The sequence below is a fragment of the Morone saxatilis genome, unplaced genomic scaffold (assembly GCF_004916995.1).
Source record: "Morone saxatilis isolate NCDOM2014 unplaced genomic scaffold, NCSU_SB_2.0 Contig23, whole genome shotgun sequence".
Classification (NCBI taxonomy): domain Eukaryota; kingdom Metazoa; phylum Chordata; class Actinopteri; family Moronidae; genus Morone; species Morone saxatilis.
The window spans coordinates 18,677,934-18,696,263 of record NW_023339796.1 but is presented as its reverse complement, the minus strand read 5'-3'; the positions used below and the strand labels follow the sequence as shown (position 1 = coordinate 18,696,263).

Here is an 18,330-nt window from a genome sequence, read left to right as displayed (position 1 = left end):
TCACTACAAATATACACAGTCATATCATCCATTGTTGATTGTTGATATAGAAGTATTGGTTATAGCAAATTTAAGCAGTCCTGACATTTCATGAAAATGTATGTATAGTTTATAAAGGCGTCACCAACTGTGACATAACAGTCCAGCTCACTATCTTCTGCAGGTGCAGTGAGTTTATGGCGGATTCATTACAAACACTCCCTGGCAATAAAAAAAAAAAAGACAGAAGATTATCTGTTTATTCGCAATATAAACTAAACAGTGGAGGGCATAATGTAATTCATTAGGGGAGTGTCACCCCCAATTTGTGTTCCCCTCCTCAATGACTACACCTAAATATAGTTACCTTTAGAGTAGTATTCAGATAAGAAATACACAGTTTGAGTCCTTTTTTATCCAATGGATTTTGTGTATGTACTTTATTTTTCTAGAGACAAAGACAACTATGTATTGCTCTGTGTGATGGTTTAGCAGAGTACAAATGCACTTTGAATACTGACCAGAATCAAAGTTACATGTCACAATATAACACACAGAAGCTAGACTTGAATTTTCTTTAGTTTTAACTGAGTTCAGAAATTATTATTATTTTTTTTTTAACCCTAATCACAGAAACACATCCTACTAAGTCAGTACAGTTGTTTTGATCTAGCACTTTACTTGCTGGTTTAAAATACATTTAAAGCTCATGTTACAAACTGTTTGTAAAACAAAATAACTTAAAAACATTAGCTACTGGTCTTTCAGAAATCTGGACACAAGCCTAAAAACAGCCTGTCAAACAAGAGATTTGATATGCAACAATAAAACAAAACTTGTGCAGATGTAGCATGTATGACACGACATGGCACTGTTCAACTAAAATCTGAATGAGCGAGAACTCAAAGAGGCACACTGACTTACTTTAAGCAACAAGACCCAAAACCATTTTATGAGTGCATCTGCACTGAAATAGTTTTATCTTCACTTGACTAAATTAAGACGGAAAATCACAGTTGATATTAGTGAGGTCCATAAAGTATTTGTGCAGCACAAATCAAGTCTGAGAATTAAAAAAGCCCACAAACAGCTGGAAGCACTCCAAAGCTCATGAGCCAACATAAAATACATTAAGGCCACCAACCATTTTCAGCAGCAATTCACATTCAAGTCATTCCCATGTTTTGTATTAAAAACAATAACAATGAGTTGATAAATTATTAAGCTTTGGCCTGACTGGCACGCTTAACACAGAAAATGTACCTACGTTAAGAAAAATACATTGGATCCATGAGACCCCACTTTTAAGAATTTAAATCAAATGAAAAGTCCTGTGAGCTGTACTTCATGGCTGTGACCTAAAGAGGCCCTCCAGCCCCTTCATTCACACCAGAAGAATCTGAAAGCTCTTTCTGCATAAAACACTACAAATACATACAGAAATATAAAAAGTCATGAATGGCATGTTAATATCCCTGTTTTAGCTTTCTATTACTGCTACATGTTTATTGTGGGATCCATGTAGCCCACTCTGGCCACAACAAATGATATTGCAGCCACCATAGCTTGTTAAAGATAAGTAAACTTCAGTAGTGCGGTATTCTCTATTGCTTTGCAAACGCAAATATGCTTTCACACATTAGACTGTGTACAACAGTTATGTCACATCAAAGCTGTCTTCATTAGGTCAATAAATCAGCAGCAAAATAAAACTGATTGCTGAGCTGGTTCTTTCACAGTCAGACCTGGGTCACAATTCAATTTGAAATCCATACTGAATTACATACACAGCAAGGTCTGCCCATTAGTGAGTTGACAGTTTACATGTTTTAAACCACTTACAAGAACTCATACATGTCATACAGCCAACCATTTTCCAAAGCATACCATGGTAGATTTTTTTTTACTTTTTTCCTACTTTCAAGACGGCCATTATTTCTATTACTATTTGAAGAATGCAAATCAACCTGCCTTATACCTTAAAGCACAGCTTATATTTTGGATGGATACATGTTGAATGTCTATAAATGTTGACGTCCATATATTACAAAATCAGAAAATGGAATGAAGACCAAAGAAAATGTGATTCCCTGTAACAGCAAATTCAAAAATATTACAACAATATACTTTGGAAAATGGGAAGTGATCACGTACGTGTGTGGGTTATTTGCAGTAAGTGGGATAACATAAAAACACTGGAATGGGCCTTCAAGTTGAGACTAAAACTTGGTGGGAATTTTAATTGAACTTGGACTGAGTGACGTCCCTGCTTACCACAGTAATACTGCCTTTAAACTACATGTCATTTCTACCAATCAACAAAAGAAAATGTGCAATTCCAAATGTACGTACAAAGTGTTTGTGTTCTCTACAGCACTTTTTTTAATTCTTTATAATTCGTTCTCCTCAGGCCTCTTGAGCACGGCACTGTATTTCATGGGTGCACTGTCTGCTTTGAGCTGCACCTCCACTAACGTGAAGATTGAGATTACCTGGAAGTGGAAACAAGAAATGATAATTATTGAAATTTACACTGTCAACTTATTTGGTCAAAGACACTTTCTGACTGCTGTTACCACAGCTTGCCACCATTAATTTTCTTGATAAGAATTTAACTCAATAATTCGTTGAAGGCTACAGGGCCACAATACCTGAGATGATATTGTACTAAAATAATGAATAGTTTGGAACTAACACATATTACATATCATTTGAAATACCTTTAAAAATATGATGGACTACAAAAGAAATTAATTTCTCAATATTTAAAAAAAAAAGAAATAATCTAATTTTCCTATTGGCAGGCCATACCATAACAAATGCATGTTCAGTGTCTGTGGCACCCACCTGCTCTACTGGAGGTTTCTCTGGGTCCTCTGGTATCCAGACCAGAGTCAGCTCTGATTTCTTCCCCACCTTATGATGGTGGAATGAGGCCAGGCCCGTAACAGACTGAAGGTGGAAACAAATGGTGTCAAACTGTTGTAGATGAAGCTGTCACTTGACCTACTGGACGGTTTTATTTTATCTCATTTCTCTCTCTCTGACTGAGCTTTTTTAGAGGTGGCACTTGGTCTTTTGCATGTCAAAGAAGAAAGGAAGTTGTTTACTTTGGTCACTTTCATTTCTCTTCCTGTGCACTGAATCTCTATAGCTGAACAGCCAATCAGTGTGACTTCTCTGACCGATGGCCAGGACTCATTGACAGCCCGACATTGGCCGACCGTCGGCCCAGTGTGTCAGGGCCTTAACAAGTTTTTAAGAACATAAAAGCAATATCTAAAAAAGAACTAGCTGTTGTATATGTGTATGTATGTATATTAAGACTGACAGTGTTCCCTGCAAATAGAGTGTACTGGAGCTGACCTTGCAGTAGATGCGTTTCTGCACTCCGTATTTGAGAACCAGCACATCAAAGGACTGATCCAGCACCCCCATCACCATGGCCTCAGAGTCCAGAGGGCCACAGTCCTGTGGAGCACACCAAGCAAATAGACATACAATATGGTTTTGACCAGACATTAAAGAACCTGTTTAAGTGTTGTCTAATTTTACATTTTTGGCATCTAGCTGAGTTGCTGAGCCCTTTTCCTTTTTTTATTGGAGAATACAAGATAACTCCAACTCACCCAGGGTCGCCCTGACGATATCACTCTTATCACAGAATATAAAATGTGGAGCAAATTATTAAAATAAGGAGCTCAAATGGCATGAAAGGTTTTGAGGAATTAAGGTGCAGAGAGAAAATAAATAACTAATGTCAAAGAAAATACTAAATATTCTCTTACATTTAGTTTTTTTCATTAACCTTGATAAACCTAAGTTATTACATGTTTGTAAAACCAAATCTCATAAACAATTAATTTATGTTGTGGTTGCTCAAGTATTTGATGCAAAGTGTCAAAAACACTCACAGCTTGAACAGCAAAATAGGATGTTTTCCCATTTGTTCCACTTGCTGACAGCATGTTGTGATTTGGCTACTCACCTTTACAAACACTCCAAAGAAGAGCTCAGAGCTGAGCTCCTGGACTCTCTTGGACAGAGTCTTCTTGTCATTACAGTGTGATGCCTGTTTTTGGACTTGTTGTGTCGACAGCCCCAAATGAGGCCCACAATCTGCGTGCAGACATCGAATGGACGGACACGCACATAGTGAGAAAAAACAAAAGAAAAACCACACATATTAAACTGATACACAGTAGGAGCAGACAGAGGCAGGAAGTGCTGCAGAATCAAGGGCAAAGGCAACAGCACAAACAATGCATCAACTCAATGTGAGATCTGAGGCTGCTTTGTTCTTTTCCGCATTTTTCTTCTACATTATCAACCAGACAGGTCATGTGACACAACCGCAACACTGTTTGAAACAAACAGGACATTCTGTTATTTGTAGAGAAGGTACGCACTGAGTGAAAAAGCCAGCAGCCGGTGGACAATGATGTCAGCGTAGCGTCTGATGGGCGATGTGAAGTGAGTGTAGAGAGGAACGTTGAGGGCGTAGTGCTTAAAAAACTGCTCCTGCTTAAGTACACCCGAACAGAAGTACAACGCCATCTGGGAAACACCAAGGACCCAGATTAAATACAGAAAGGTTTCCACATTTTAAAGACGCTGGAATTTAAAAATGTATTCAAATAGATAAGATGGAAGACCTCCAGAAGTGGTTACTGAGCTCTAACCTGCATGGGTCTGGAGCACATGTGGGTGAGGACTTCTTTTCTGGCAGTGGAATACTCATCATCACCAAGAGTAGTATTGAGACTCTTCTGCATGTTGGAAAAGCAGAAAATAGATTTTAATCATTAATACTGAGTTACACGTTTACATCAGTTTTAAGTTAAATGGCTCAAAAGCTTTGTCAATCACTTGATCACAAGTGATATCCCCGGGAGACGGAAATATTCCCATACGATACAATAAAATTATATTACAGCAGTACAGTTCAAAGCTCCTTGTTATCAGTGTGATCAAGTAAAAGAGCTAGCAAACATTAGGACATCAAATGGACAAAAATAAAAATTAATAATACTTAAAATGCTGTAATTTCAATTTGATCACTTAAAGATAATCGGAACAAAACAGATTTTCTTGTTTCTGAGATAATAGGAACTCGACTACTGACATTCAACGCTCCTGCAGAGGACAGATCAATGTCGATTCCCAACTGGTCACAGAGCTCCTGCAGCTCATCCACCATTTTGGCCTTTGGTGGAGGGTGGCGCCTGAGCAGGGCCAGCTCAGGGAATCTGCGGTGGATGTGGTGAGCTGTGGCAATGTTAGCCAGTAACATGAACTCTTCCACCAACCTAGAGACAAATACATGTGTCAAATCAAATAAATGTTTAATTTAGAAGAGAGACAGAAGGGATACAGACACAGATACTGTATCTGAGGAGGGTTTGTTACTCACTTGTTACTGTCTCTGTACTGGTAAACATAGCAGCCCTGAGGCATCATGGTCTCTTTGTCCAGGGTGAAAGACAGTTTCAACTGAAACAAAAAACACAAGGCATGTACAGAATATAATGTCCCAGAACAGATAAACAGAATAATCTGGGTTCCCACACAACGCTTAAGTATTGCTGGGTTATATCAAGTTAACCAGCTCAAATAATCAGGTTAAATCTCTTCCAGCCAACTCTTAAATGATCTTTGATGAACTATTATTTGGAACTTAAGGGAGTGGAGTGCTGAAACTCTGCAGAGAGTTTACTATATATCCTCTTTGAAAGGAAATCCTACCAAAAACAGACAGATAAACAGATAGACAAAACAAACTCAAACGTCAATTACAAATCCATTGCAGCCTGTGTTGTGCCCTTGTAATATGCTGACAAAGAGAACTACAACTCATTTATTTAAGATTTATGTCAATAATTTATTAGATTACTAATTATTCAAAGAAACATTCTGGTTTTTGCATTCTTCCAAACACAATCATATTCTGTTTGTATGCAGGGATTTTGACATATTTCCAAACTAGTACAGTAAATATTCTCCAAACTTTTAAAATCTATTAAGATTCAAATTATCTAATTAATTTTCTGCGCTAATGAACTTGTACTGAAAGCTAAATAAGTTGGATCAACAGTTTTGGAGCATGACAGTCTTTCAGACACTTCTGTCAAGCTGTCCCGTGGTATAGAAAAGAGAAAAAAAAAAAGACATATCAGCCATTTTGATATGAAATAGTAGGGTAAACACAGGTGTTACCAGTAATACTATTTAAGGTTACTATTTCATGTCAAAATGGCTGAAAAAGGTCTACAGTCAAACACAAGGCAACAAGGACTAACCTGGTCTAGTCTGAGGGCTCCTCCTGAGAAGCGCTGAGACCGGAGGTTCTTGGCAATGAAGTGCAGGTTGAGCACAGCCTGATGGATCTCATCAATGGGGTGCTCGGGGTCCACAGGTGGCAGCTCCGCGGCAGAGAACATCTTTTCGGGGGCCTCGATCATACTCTGGGCATGGTCATAACTCAACTTCACGCAGGAGCGGATGACTGAGCGGCCAAACCACTCACTCAGGATCTGGGGGGAGTTAGCAGGTGAAGTGGAACCAATGAGATGAACCAGGAAACAGGAAACAGAAAATATCCCCCAGCAAATGCCATCACTACTATCACCAAGAGCATCTGGACACAATTTCAGCTATCAGCCCCTTTACTCCTCTCTAACTGTGAACCAAACCTTTTATTGTTTGAGGGCGGCTCTAACAGCTTTTAAATGATCATACCTTTCCCTCTGGTGTGATTTTCCAAATGACAGAGAAAGTGAGTCTGTCGGTGAGAGGATTCAGACTGCACAGCTCCTCACACAGCAGCCTCGGCAACATGGGGATCACCTGGACAGTGACGAAACACATGAACACACTGATCGCTGAAGAGAAAGATACGTTTATCAAACAACAAGTGAGAGAGTGACAGTGAGCGAGATCAACAGTCACTTCAGTCAAAGGATGCAGTGACAAATGATTGCAGATTGCGGAGCAGCTTATGTGAAAAAAATATCCAAAAAGCCACATAATGCAACAAAATCAAGTATAATACCATGTAGCACATTATTAAAAAAAAAAGTGTGTGAAGGAGCACTGACCTTTTGAACCATGTAGACACTAGTTGCTCTTTGACTGGCAATGGCATCCAGAGCGTTGCCCTCCTCCACAAAATAACTGACATCAGCAATGTGGACCCCCACCTCAAAGTTACCTGTGTTAAATAGACAGTCTATGACCTCCCATACACCAGTAAAAACAGCACCCATATCTATAATCAGAATTCATCATCATCGAGCTCCACAGTTAAGGATAAAACCAACACTGCGCCCCCAAACAGCCGCCCTTATTATATTCTATGTTTAACCACTGCCGGTGGATGACATGGTCCTATTTTCAGCATCGCCACGAACAATAAAAGCAAAAGGTGAGCCAAAGCTCTGGAGACTGGTTCTTCAGGTGAGATTAAATAGTGTCCACACATGGTTTGAAGCCAATGTCTTATGGTAGACATTTTATATAGTAAAAATGTTACAGTTGGCCCTCACAGCTGAAAATGTTCAGGTTACAGCCCGCTAAACGGGACAACTATGCCACCTGCTGTTCTAAATGTGTACCAGCGTTGGGTAGTAATATCAAAGGATTCTTGGTCATCAATGTTGATCTGCCTGATCATCTCCAGGAGATTGACACGCAGCAGCGCAACACTTCCCATCTGTGCTAGGGGCAGTGCTTGATGTATGTCACATGATGCGACGCGGCATTGTGGCGGCTGTGTGTTTTTGCCTTTAAGGTAGTTTACCATCAGGTAGTTGTTTACAGGACAGAGCATCATCCAGGTCTCTGGCGGTTGCAGGGTCTATTGTGAAGATGCACTCCTTCCTACACATGATAAAAACAGTGCTCTGTGAATCATATCAATATATGTACATTAAAATGATCAGCATGTTGCCACTCAAAGAACATATTTATACAAAAAGACAGAGCTATATAAGCACATACAGGCTTCACAGCCCTACCTCAGGTCTCTCCTCTGCCTCATCTCCTCAGGTGGGATGGTCCAGGGCAGGTTCTTGGGTAGACAGCCTAGCACCTCATCTGAGAAGTCAGAAAAATCAACGTCGTACTCCATCAGGATGCCCTCTGTCTCTGGCTCGATTTCTCCAGCTTGACCCAGAGTCTTAGCGAGTTGACTGGAAGAAACATTTGGAGAGCGTCAGGTTGGTTTGGTTGGTCAGGTTGAAATTGTGCATCAAGCTTACCACAGATGAATATAACACTGACCCTTCAGCAAAGTTGCTGTCGGCCGCCCAGTAGGTGATCCGACATATGAACAAGGTGTTGGTGTAGTCGCCTGGGCGGGAACAAAAATCTTCTGGACAGTCAGCAAGCTGAACGTTGATCCGTGGCACCCGGTGGTCCACAGGGGAGAACATGGCAAAAGGTTTATCTGGTAGGAATTTCAGGAAGCCTGTGGCAGCTCTTGAATGTTTCTTCTCAACAATGTAGACCACCTGACAGACAAATGATAAGGTAAGTGGAGTGATGACTTTGAAATCTAAGGCCTAAATATCCTTAGCACAAGAGAACAAGTGACAAATTGCTGCTGAAGAACAAGCCGAACATTTACGATCTTAGGATTTCCATAGATTTCCATAGTAAAAGCCTTTCAGTGACAATAAAATAAATCTTTATCGTAAAGTAGTGAGAAACATTTTAATCTTTGGTGGCATTACATAACTCATTTGGGGTTTAATCAAGATTGGGAATGAATCTCCATTTAGTCTGACTGTTTACTGTGGATTAGTTAGTTTTACATAAGAAACTTTGTTAGGTGAAGGGTTAGGCCTTCAGTGGAGTTTAGACTCATATTCAACTTCCAGATAACATAAGCCATTAGTCACATAAGTCACCTTTGTGGCATCAGGGAAATGCTCGTAAAAAAGGAAGGGAAGGGGCTGAGTAAGAAATACAGCACAACAGATAGACAGGAAGCTCACTTTAGCAGTCTTTTGGAGTATTTCCCCATTGGATCGTGGGTTTGAGGGGTCCTCCAGAGGTTCCCCTATTTCCATCAGATGAAAGGACAAATTAGTGTATTAGCTGAACTATTGTTTTGTTTGTGTGCACTGACACTCTCTTCAGACCAGTAAATAAACACTCAAACACAGATTACTGAGCATTACCAAATACCAGCTGAATTATTATTACTTGACACCACAGTTCCTATAATAACTGTGATTTGGAATAGCTGCTGTAATCACAGCTCCATCTCAGTACCTGTGTCAGTGAGTGTGGTATTCTGAACTTTTCTGATGAGTTCATCCTGGTCGCTGCACTGGTCTTCCATAATACCATCAGGCCTGGGGGTGCGCGCTGTCTTCTTCTGTGCTTTTGGCACTGTGTTTTCTCTCTGAGTGTCTGACTCACTGGTGCCCTCACAGTCGGTGTCTGACCTCACAACCTAGACAGACAAAAAAAATCCTCATCTGTTCATACTGCTGGTGTGTTTTGCTATGCTGTGGAACAAAAGCCAAAATTGAGCCTGTTGTATTAATGCAACTAAAAATGTACATGGACAGCGTAGTCTACCTTCCACTGCTCCCGAGGGAGGACTTGCACCACTACTATGTCTCCATTCAGCGCTCTGTTGCGAGCTACAATCCCATCCAGAAATATGTCCCGTGTGTCATCCTGCGAACATAAAAAGAGATTTCACGTGTTTACCAACAGTCTTTGAAAGTTTTACATCAAAGTCAGGTTAGTTTGGATCTTTTGAAGTGTGGATATATGAGGAACTTTTCACATAGTCAGTGTACAGTAGATTAGAACTGAATCAGACAGGAGTCCTAGCACTGACGCTAAGCAATATACTGCTGTGGACTCTTTAACCAATAGGTTCAGTTTCATGGTACACTACAATATATAGGGTATAGTTTACCAGTGCTGTGGAAGTATGTGTGGCTATGTGACACTATAGTTTCCCCTCTCTTCCCCACTGTTTAATATCCATCTGCAATAGTTCCCTTGCCCCTACAGTGAATGGCAATTTGTTGTCTGTAATCACTCATTTTTATTTTCCTGTATTTGTTTTCACTTTCATAAACCACTGTAACTCTAGCCCAAACAGCTGATCTGTGGCATAATAAAGTGCGAGGCACAGCTGGGCATATGCCACTATCCACAGCAATATACTGTTTAGCTTTCATGCTAGTACTCCTGTCTGATTCTCCAAACTGGGAGTGCACTGTGTTCTACTGTAATACACTGATTGTGGATAAGTAGCTCATACAACTCCAGTTACATTTATTACACAGTATACTACAGACATACAACAGCTTAGCTATAAGGTGCTTTTACAGAACCCATCAAACAAGTTCTTCAGGCAGCAAAACATGATGTGTCATATTTGTTGTAGGTTGAACTTACAGGAGATGGGATGAAAGCTTCATGGTACTTCTTTGGGTTGATCCTTAACTGTCCCTGCAAAGAAAGCATGTACAAATGAGAAATTAATTCACCAATACACTGTGTGATTATGCTATACCGGCTGTTTAGATGCCACTTAAGTGCACCTAAGTGTCTTTAGTTCAACTGAACTGGAACTAAGTGGCCAGGGAAATATGTAGGATTTAATATGTTTATGTGTGTATACAGAGGGCACAAAATACAGTTTATTATTTTAACTATCAGCAAGAAATCAAATATTTAGAAAACTTGTAAACCCATGTAGTTTGGCCAACTTGAGTAATTTTATCTATACTTAATATAGTTTAAAGTACAGTCTTGGGAACAATGACTCTGGTTTTGTACCTGAATAAGTTCTCCTCTTTTAAGGCCATGGGAAACCTCCTCAGACGTCATGTAGGACTCAAACACTTGTTTCTTTGATCCTCTGCTTCCTCTGTTTTTATTCTTCTCAGCAGGAGAATTGGTACTTGAAGCTGAAATAGATTTAATCCACCATAAATCATCAAATGCATAAAAACAACATAATCTCAACACCTGCTGAACATTAACATCTCAAAAACTAACCTACAATTTACCTCTGGGCAGCTGCTGTTTTTTGTCTTTACCATGAGGAGACTTGGGCCTTGACATCTGAGCGTCAGCCTCGGGTTTGAATGTCCCTTCTCTGCTCTTCTCCTCTTCTGGGTGCTTTGACGAGTTTTTTTTCTTTGACTTTGTCATCTTGTCTTGCTCCTGTCCAGATGTACTGGCTTTCTTTGGGGACTGGGGACGTCCAGCAGATGAGTCAGTCTCTTTAGAGTCCTTACTTTTCTTCTGCTGCTTCTGGTGTTTTTTTGAGTCAATGGGTTTCAAAGAGCCGAGTTCCTCGCCAGACTCGATGTCTCCATCTTGGCTGGTGGCGGTGTCCCTTCTCTGTCCCCGTCGCTGCCTGTCAGACACACCCTGTTTCCTCTCACAGTCCTGCTGAGCACTGCGGGTGCTTAGCTTCTCCATGTACAAAGACAACGAACTGTCCTCTCCTTTACTTTTCATGGAGGAGGGGGAGAAATCACTTGAATCAGAGAAATCATTGGGAACTTGGTCCCTTTTTCGCTGTGGTATGTTCAGTTTCTCACTCTGGACTTTGAGCAGGCTTGGCCCATTCCCGTCCCTTTGTGAAGACGTATCCTTTGCATATTGCTCTAGATACAGACTGAACTTGCTGCTGCTGTGCTGGCTGAGAAGTCTAGCATAGGCATCTTTCTGAGGAGGAGTGCTTGACTGATTCTGGCTGCGCTTTGGCTCTCGGTTGAGGTTAGCCTTCTTCGATTGCCGAGGAGAATCCATAAGGCAACCCTGAAAGTCTCTGAAAAGGCAAAAGGCAAAATACACTGTGAGTGCTTCCATTCAAGCATGAGTCAATAAACAGACAGCTTTCAAGCAAGGTAGCTTTAAGTTAATAAAGCAACAAATTACACAATTCAGTGCACTCAACATATGGGGGAAACAGGAGATTGCTATCATTTGATGGAAAAGCAACTCTTATGTTGCTGAGTCGTCCACTCATATTGCATCATGTAACTTAGTTAACGTTAAGTTAGTTAGGTTTGTAATAATGAAGGTAGACATGACTGGAAGTTAACCTCGTTAATGTTAGCCAAAGTTACATTCTTCAGGATGTAGGACACGAAAAAACAAAGCCCGTATCACCCCACTGTCTTCAGGTTTACCGTCTCATTAGACTGAAGCATTTCCAAACATATCCTTGCTAACAGCTAACGAACAACAGTGATTAGCAGTGGCTGGCTAGCATCAGCTACATGGAACGGCAACTAACTACTTCTACGTCAGACCTGAAGCACCGTAACAGACTCGACAACGAACAGAAAGATTGTCAAACTTCAGTTTTTAAACAGTACCTTACTCACTATCTGTAAGTTGTGTAACTTAGCAAGCTGTCCTTCAGAGCGAAATGCTAGCTGATGCGTTCACTTCCACCCTCGTCACGGAATGGTTACAATCATGCTACCTTTGAGTGCTGTCGGAAATATCTGAATCAGTCGAACGCACAAAAACGGAGAAAGTGGAGATTTATGTATAATAATATCATAGAATACACAGTTTTAGCTTGCCCTCTTAACAAGCATTATTCAGGAGCACATGGAGGAAACGTAATGGGACAATCCTGTTACTACACATTAGACTCATTGAATCAGTATCATAAGGCAGTAGCTACTTTTTTGGAAATACCCACTGATTCTGCTGGCTCATATAATTTGGTGTGAAACACTACACCCAAATCAATCAGTATCCCCAGTAAATTGCCATCCATACCATCATCATACAACCTCTAGAGGGCAGCAAAGACTAAATATTTCATTTGTCAGACTGCACAGTGGCATATCGCTGTGTGTGCCAGTTGTGCAAACAGCTTATCCTGTCTGATGGGAATGATCGCAATAAAGTAAACCTAACATTCAGTCAGAGAGAGATGTTTGTGTGTGTGACGTCTGGGTGTGAGTGTGTGTAGGCATGTGTAATTTTATCACCTATATTGTCTGGATATTCTCTCTTCTCTCCTGACAACCTGATTTCACACCTGTCTGTTCACTCTTGCTTCGCTTGCTCATGCACACACACGTTCCTCCGTATAATTCCTCCAGGGATGGTGATTTTTGAGACGACACAGTGTAGGCTTAGTGTGGATGGGGCTTTCAGAATCTGAGGGTATAATGTAGATGAGGTTGTCATGTCTCACCTTGATAGAGGCCCAGAAAGTCTCACAAAACTCATTCACAGACAACTTATACAAACACACACATGCACACACACACACACACACACACTGATGCCTTTAGCAGTCGTGGTTGTGATTGCATTTTGTACAGTAAAGGCTTTGCATCACTGAGGGGAATACAACGTTTTATCTTACCTGCTGTTTATATCTGTCATGTGTATCTGCCGTTCTCAACAGTGTGAGTTTGTGACGGCTGAATTTAAAAACAGACACCTGAGTCTGTTTTGCTCAGCTCCTCTACAGGATTGTGCCCTGTAACCCCACAGCCAGTTGGCCTCATTGACTACATCACAGTACACATATTTTCTGTGACACTTCACCAAAACCACTCACACTGTCTGTGGAAACATCTGGTCTCTAATTATAACCCACCTGTGCAGTATTATTTGTCAAACAGAGATGGCGTGATAAGGCTGTAATTTGATTAATTATACGATTTAATTAAGTCTCACCTGCTGTTGCGGTATTAGACAAAGATTGTATTTATGCAAGGTTTAAACACAGCAGGGTGTTTTCAGTTTAACAGTTGTTGGAAACAGTATTGAACTAATTCTGAACTAAACTAATATGACCAAGGGGATCATAGACCGGTATTGAGGCCAGAGAAAGTAGTGACTTACGACTTACAGGCAGGAGAAGGCACATGATCATCAAGAGCAACACTGGATTTCATTTGTCTTGATACATTTGACTAAGACCAATTTAAAGGCAATTGCATTAATCTGCATGTCTTTGATATGGAGGAAAGTGAAGAAAACCCATCAGATATGGGGGAAAAATGCAAACTCCTACAGAAACACACAGCAACATGTCTATAGATACCACAGTTTTTGCCAACATTTGGTAGGATGCTGTAATATTACACATTCTTACCATTCATTTGGAACAATGTGCTAATATTTGCAGATGAAATAGATTTTCTCTAACCAGCATTAATTGATAATGCAGATCCCTTGGGAAATTAACATAGTTTCCAGAAACCTTTTTCATCTACATCAAGAAACTGCAGAGCCCTGCCATTTAACAGAATAATTACTTTCAACCTTATACTATTTCCTTGCTTTGAATGTTGATGGCCTGTCTCTGTTTTACACCACCAAAAAACTGGTTGATTTGACTTCAGCAACTTAATGTGAAAACATTTCTTACTTATAGAGCTTTGCTGATGTTGACAGCTTCCACATTAACACAGAAGATGCTATTATGAGAGTGAACATAACACAGTACCTACACATATTCCAATCTTAGATGAATCACAGATGACTTGATGTTATAATTCTTGATCTAAAATCTTTTACTTTTAAAAGTCAGGACATAAAAGCAATTGTGAGGCAAATCATTAATTGATTTCTATTTCTAGTGACTCTCCAGTCTGTGTTTGATTATAGATTTTCATTAAAAACACAACCCTTAAAAATAAGACATTGTAAACTTTTCTACTGAGCTCTGGTCTTCCTACTGACATCAACTTAACTTTTTCTAAATCAAATCAGACTCCTGCGCGTGCAAAAAAATTAAATAAATAGAGTAAAGGCATCAGAGGAAATACCCTTTTGCTCATAAGCCTTTTTTCCTTCCTTTGCTCTCGTCTGAGGAAATCTAAAGGAACCTCTCGGAGGACTGGGGGAGCGTGGGTGAAAGAAGGGCTGGTGCAGCAGCCTCTCTACCTCTGTTGCAGTTGTACGGACTCAAGTTGTAAAGCATGCAGATGAAGCAGCAAATGCCTATCAAATATTCATCAGGCCAGGGGTGGCAGTGCAGCTTGTAAAAGAGGATGAAATAGAGGGGGCAGGAGCAGTCACTCATCTCTTTACCTCTGATGCTCTCTCACTACATGGTACTGCCCCGTTTCCTCCGCCTAATTCACCAACTCCACCACTTACATCTTTTTTTGATTGGGCCTGGAGTCTGTTTAGTCATTCAAGCCAGTGTACAAAGCGAATGAAAGAGTTCATGGTGATTTATGTTATTCACAAGTACTTTCTTTTCAGTATTATCTGTTCTATCTAGTACATGTGCAAGTATAAGGCTGATCTGACACAGACTGAAGAGTGTGTGTGTGTGTGTGTGTGTGTGAGAGGTGGATACTTTAAGTCTAGCTGTAGATGCTGCAAGGCCAGACAAGCTACCTTCCCCATCACTGGCTGCAGCAAGCAGCGGGTAGCACAGGGAGATCTCTACGGTCGTCACCTTTCACTGCCATGGCAACGGCCTGCGAGTCACCCCGGGCAAGCTACACACTGCAACACCCATTTAAAGTCTGGGGCCCTGACTCCTGATGAGCCCTGGAGAATGTCAGGGTAAGACCGAGGTGGACTCACACACAAACACAACAACAATGCTTACATGTTGGACTCATAAAGTATCTGAATACAGGAAGCAATGGTTACGTTTTCATATCTCTGTTTAACTGTTTTTGTTTATAACATAATTCACTGTATGGCCAAAAGTAAGTGTTTTTAATCGGATAGGTCCCATAGTTACATTAAAGAAAGGCTCAATGCTACAACATACAATAATATAGAATATTTAGACATCATTGTACAACCAACTCTGTGGCAACTAAACAGTCTTGTGATCCCTGCAGTTTCTAAGGTTTGAAGTCTATGTCTCTTGCGTATTTCATTAGTTTTTATATATTCACTTTTATGAACTGTACATTATAGAGCTTCACTCTGTGTTTGTCTAACAGAGAGACCTAATCAAAACTTTATAATGCAACAGAAGCTACATAGGAGCCCTTACGCACTTATGTGATATCCTACAAATATGTAATGATATTCCCTCAAATTCTTCACATATGTCATCTACATGAGCCAAAACGGCTTTTTGATCATGGACATTAATGCAAGTATACCAACTCCAGCTACTGTTATTTCTGCACCAACTATGTTAAGGGTGAATGTACCTGGTTTTCTGGCTGCCTGAGCCCTGCTGCATTTACAGCATCACCCACTGCTGTATTCTCCAGCTTCTCCATCTGATCACCAGTAATAAAGGACAGGATCACAATACAGTTTACCCTCTGCATTGCTGACTTAATGACTGTCTCGACAGAAAGTAGGAAGGCTGATATTCTCATTAGTAGATACCGTAATGGTGTACAATGTAACATTGTTGTTTTTTTACTGAATTCTACTTCCATTTGTATTTTCCACATCATCAAGTTTCAAAACAAAAATGTTGCACTGTTCGAATATGTATCAATCCAAAAAAGTTCCCAACTCAAATTCACAGAGCATGTGTTGCTTTTTATGTTTCAAAAGGGAGGTGTATTACATCATTATGGTAAGTTTGTTTGTCTGTGGATACTGTAGTCATATCTGATTGTTGAGTTTTTGGAAGGTGTGTTTACTGTCAAGTCAGTTAAGTTTTACTGATATAGCTCAATAAATCACAAATTTGCCTCAAGGGCCTTTACAATCTACACGGCATACAACTCCCTCCATCCTCAGACCCTGGATTTGGGGTCTCTCTCCCAGGAGGGACGGACATGCAATAGATAGTGTGTACAGAATAGACCAACATCGTTAAATAACAGCAACAGCATGGACAATCAGGATGACAAAATTATAGATACTGTAATATAGCCTGTGCTTCATTTAACACATCATTCATGTAAGGCTCAAAATGAGTGTACTGTTTTGGGAAACATGGTAATACAGTTGGTAACTTGGGGTTTATTTTAAGAAACGTGAGTAAGAAGCTGAAAAAACAATCACACAGGCTACGGGGTGTATTGTTTACGTGTCCACATACTTTTGGTAACAGTATATTACTCAGTATAACAAATGAACATGTTTGTCTTGTTGGTATGTCCCTCACTCACACTGTTCTAATCTAATTTTAGATTCAGTGTAATTGCCAAGCTGCTCCTTCATCCTCATCACTGAGAGCTCATCATCATCATCATCATCACCATCATCATTACCACCCTCGCTTTTCTTCTTACGGGCGCTACTTTCAGCACCGGACAGCTCCCGTATCGCCCACGCTCCGCCCACCTACGGCAGACTGGCAGTGAGAAACAACCACACACACCGGTGGGCGACACTTAGGTGGCCTATTAGGGTTTTATTGGGAGGGACGGAGGTTCAAGAACAATTTGCTCCGTTGCTCGTCATCCTACTCCTCTCACATGGATTTCTCCGAGAAGGAGTAACAAGAGACCGTGAGCGCTCGCTTCCAACGTCGCTTCATGTGAATGGATTGCGGACTGGTGAGGAGTCAGAGCTGTTGTTGTTTTTTTTTACGAGTTAGGAGGCTGGGGGGGTATGTGTGTGCAGATAGTGACATTGTAGAAAACGGAGAAGAAGAGAAAGAGGGAGAGAGAGAGAGAGAGGGAAAGTGTGTGTTCTCCGGCGCGGACAAAAGATGCACAGGATGAGAAGTGGAGAGCCTTCGTCGTTTTCAGCTCGATCGTGGACATGAAGACAGGAAGAAGGCATCGAGGACAGTCTCTGGTGTGCGCTTCTTTTAAGTGTCTCTAATCCCGTGAAGCAGCAGGAGACAGAGAGAGGCTTTGGTTATGCTCCCCACACTTTGCAAAGTGCCCACGGTTTCTTCCCTGCGCCCGTGAACAGGAACGACATGGCTCTCCTGGTCGTCCCGCTGCTTCTGCAAACGGGGCTCGTTCTGGGATCAAACTACGGTTATGTGGAGTGGTCGGACAATGAGCGAGACGAGAAGACCCCGCCGGTTTTCAGCACCCAAAACATCAACAGGGAGCCGCCCCACCACCCGACCTACTACTCAGTACCTGCTACCGAGCGCGCGGTGGTGGCGCACAAAATTGAAGAGGACCTGCCGAGGGTGGTGACCGCTTTCCTGCACACCGGGGACTCCTCGGCGCTGAGGCAGGTCAACTGCTCGCGGAGGTATGAGCTGAGCAGCCTGCGAGGCGGCCTGCATGTCGCCTCCCACTACTCCCTGCACAGCATCCTGGACACTGTGGCGCACGCCACAAACTTCCTGAATATGATCCTGCAGGCCAACAGGTCCAGGGAGCACACCCTGCGGAGGGACATCCACTGGTACCACGCGCTGGTCCAGAGTATCCTCGAGGGGGACCCCAAAATCCACAGGGCGGTGGTGACCTTCCACGCGGA

General features: G+C 41.3%; 2 protein-coding genes across 3 annotated transcripts in view; one reads left to right on the top strand and one right to left on the bottom strand.

Annotated features, from left to right (window-relative positions):
• Positions 1-388: 388 nt before the first annotated feature.
• On the bottom strand, positions 389-12,468 carry dis3l2 (DIS3 like 3'-5' exoribonuclease 2). Of its 2 annotated transcripts, none has more exons than XM_035670737.1 (21): positions 12,345-12,468; positions 11,022-11,791; positions 10,789-10,919; positions 10,405-10,458; positions 9,568-9,669; positions 9,256-9,439; positions 8,976-9,040; positions 8,260-8,489; positions 7,995-8,168; positions 7,778-7,857; positions 7,077-7,189; positions 6,718-6,825; positions 6,279-6,512; positions 5,393-5,472; positions 5,105-5,288; positions 4,662-4,748; positions 4,389-4,536; positions 3,968-4,098; positions 3,346-3,450; positions 2,827-2,931; positions 389-2,471 (listed from the first exon to the last, which is right to left on the bottom strand). In XM_035670737.1, the coding sequence occupies exons 2-21, from the start codon at positions 11,770-11,772 to the stop codon at positions 2,370-2,372; spliced, it is 3,168 nt and encodes a 1,055-aa protein (XP_035526630.1). In that variant the 5' UTR covers positions 11,773-11,791; positions 12,345-12,468; the 3' UTR covers positions 389-2,369. The 2 variants fall into 2 exon arrangements, with proteins under 2 accessions (XP_035526630.1, XP_035526631.1); XM_035670738.1 differs by having other exon boundaries at positions 12,354-12,449.
• Positions 12,469-17,534: 5,066 nt separating this feature from the next.
• LOC118334702 (probable G-protein coupled receptor 158) overlaps positions 17,535-18,330 on the top strand; it is a 58,568-nt gene continuing 57,772 nt past the window's right edge. Inside the window, exon 1 of the mRNA XM_035670739.1 lies at positions 17,535-18,330. This exon is cut by the window's right edge and continues 360 nt beyond it. Within this exon, the coding sequence (XP_035526632.1) occupies positions 17,813-18,330 (518 nt within the window). The 5' untranslated portion in view covers positions 17,535-17,812.

What these genes read in the sequence shown, in the direction of transcription:
- dis3l2 (XM_035670737.1), bottom strand. Translation starts at nt 11,772, where the DNA reads ATGGATTCTCCTCGGCAATCGAAGAAGGCTAACCTCAACCGAGAGCCA. An exon ending in TACCACACTCACTGACACAG is followed by an intron (nt 9,041 to 9,255) that starts GTACTGAGATGG and finishes TGATGGAAATAG; the next exon opens with GGGAACCTCTGGAGGACCCC. An exon ending in GTGTCTACATGGTTCAAAAG is followed by an intron (nt 6,826 to 7,076) that starts GTCAGTGCTCCT and finishes GTCACTGTCCAG; the next exon opens with GTGATCCCCATGTTGCCGAG.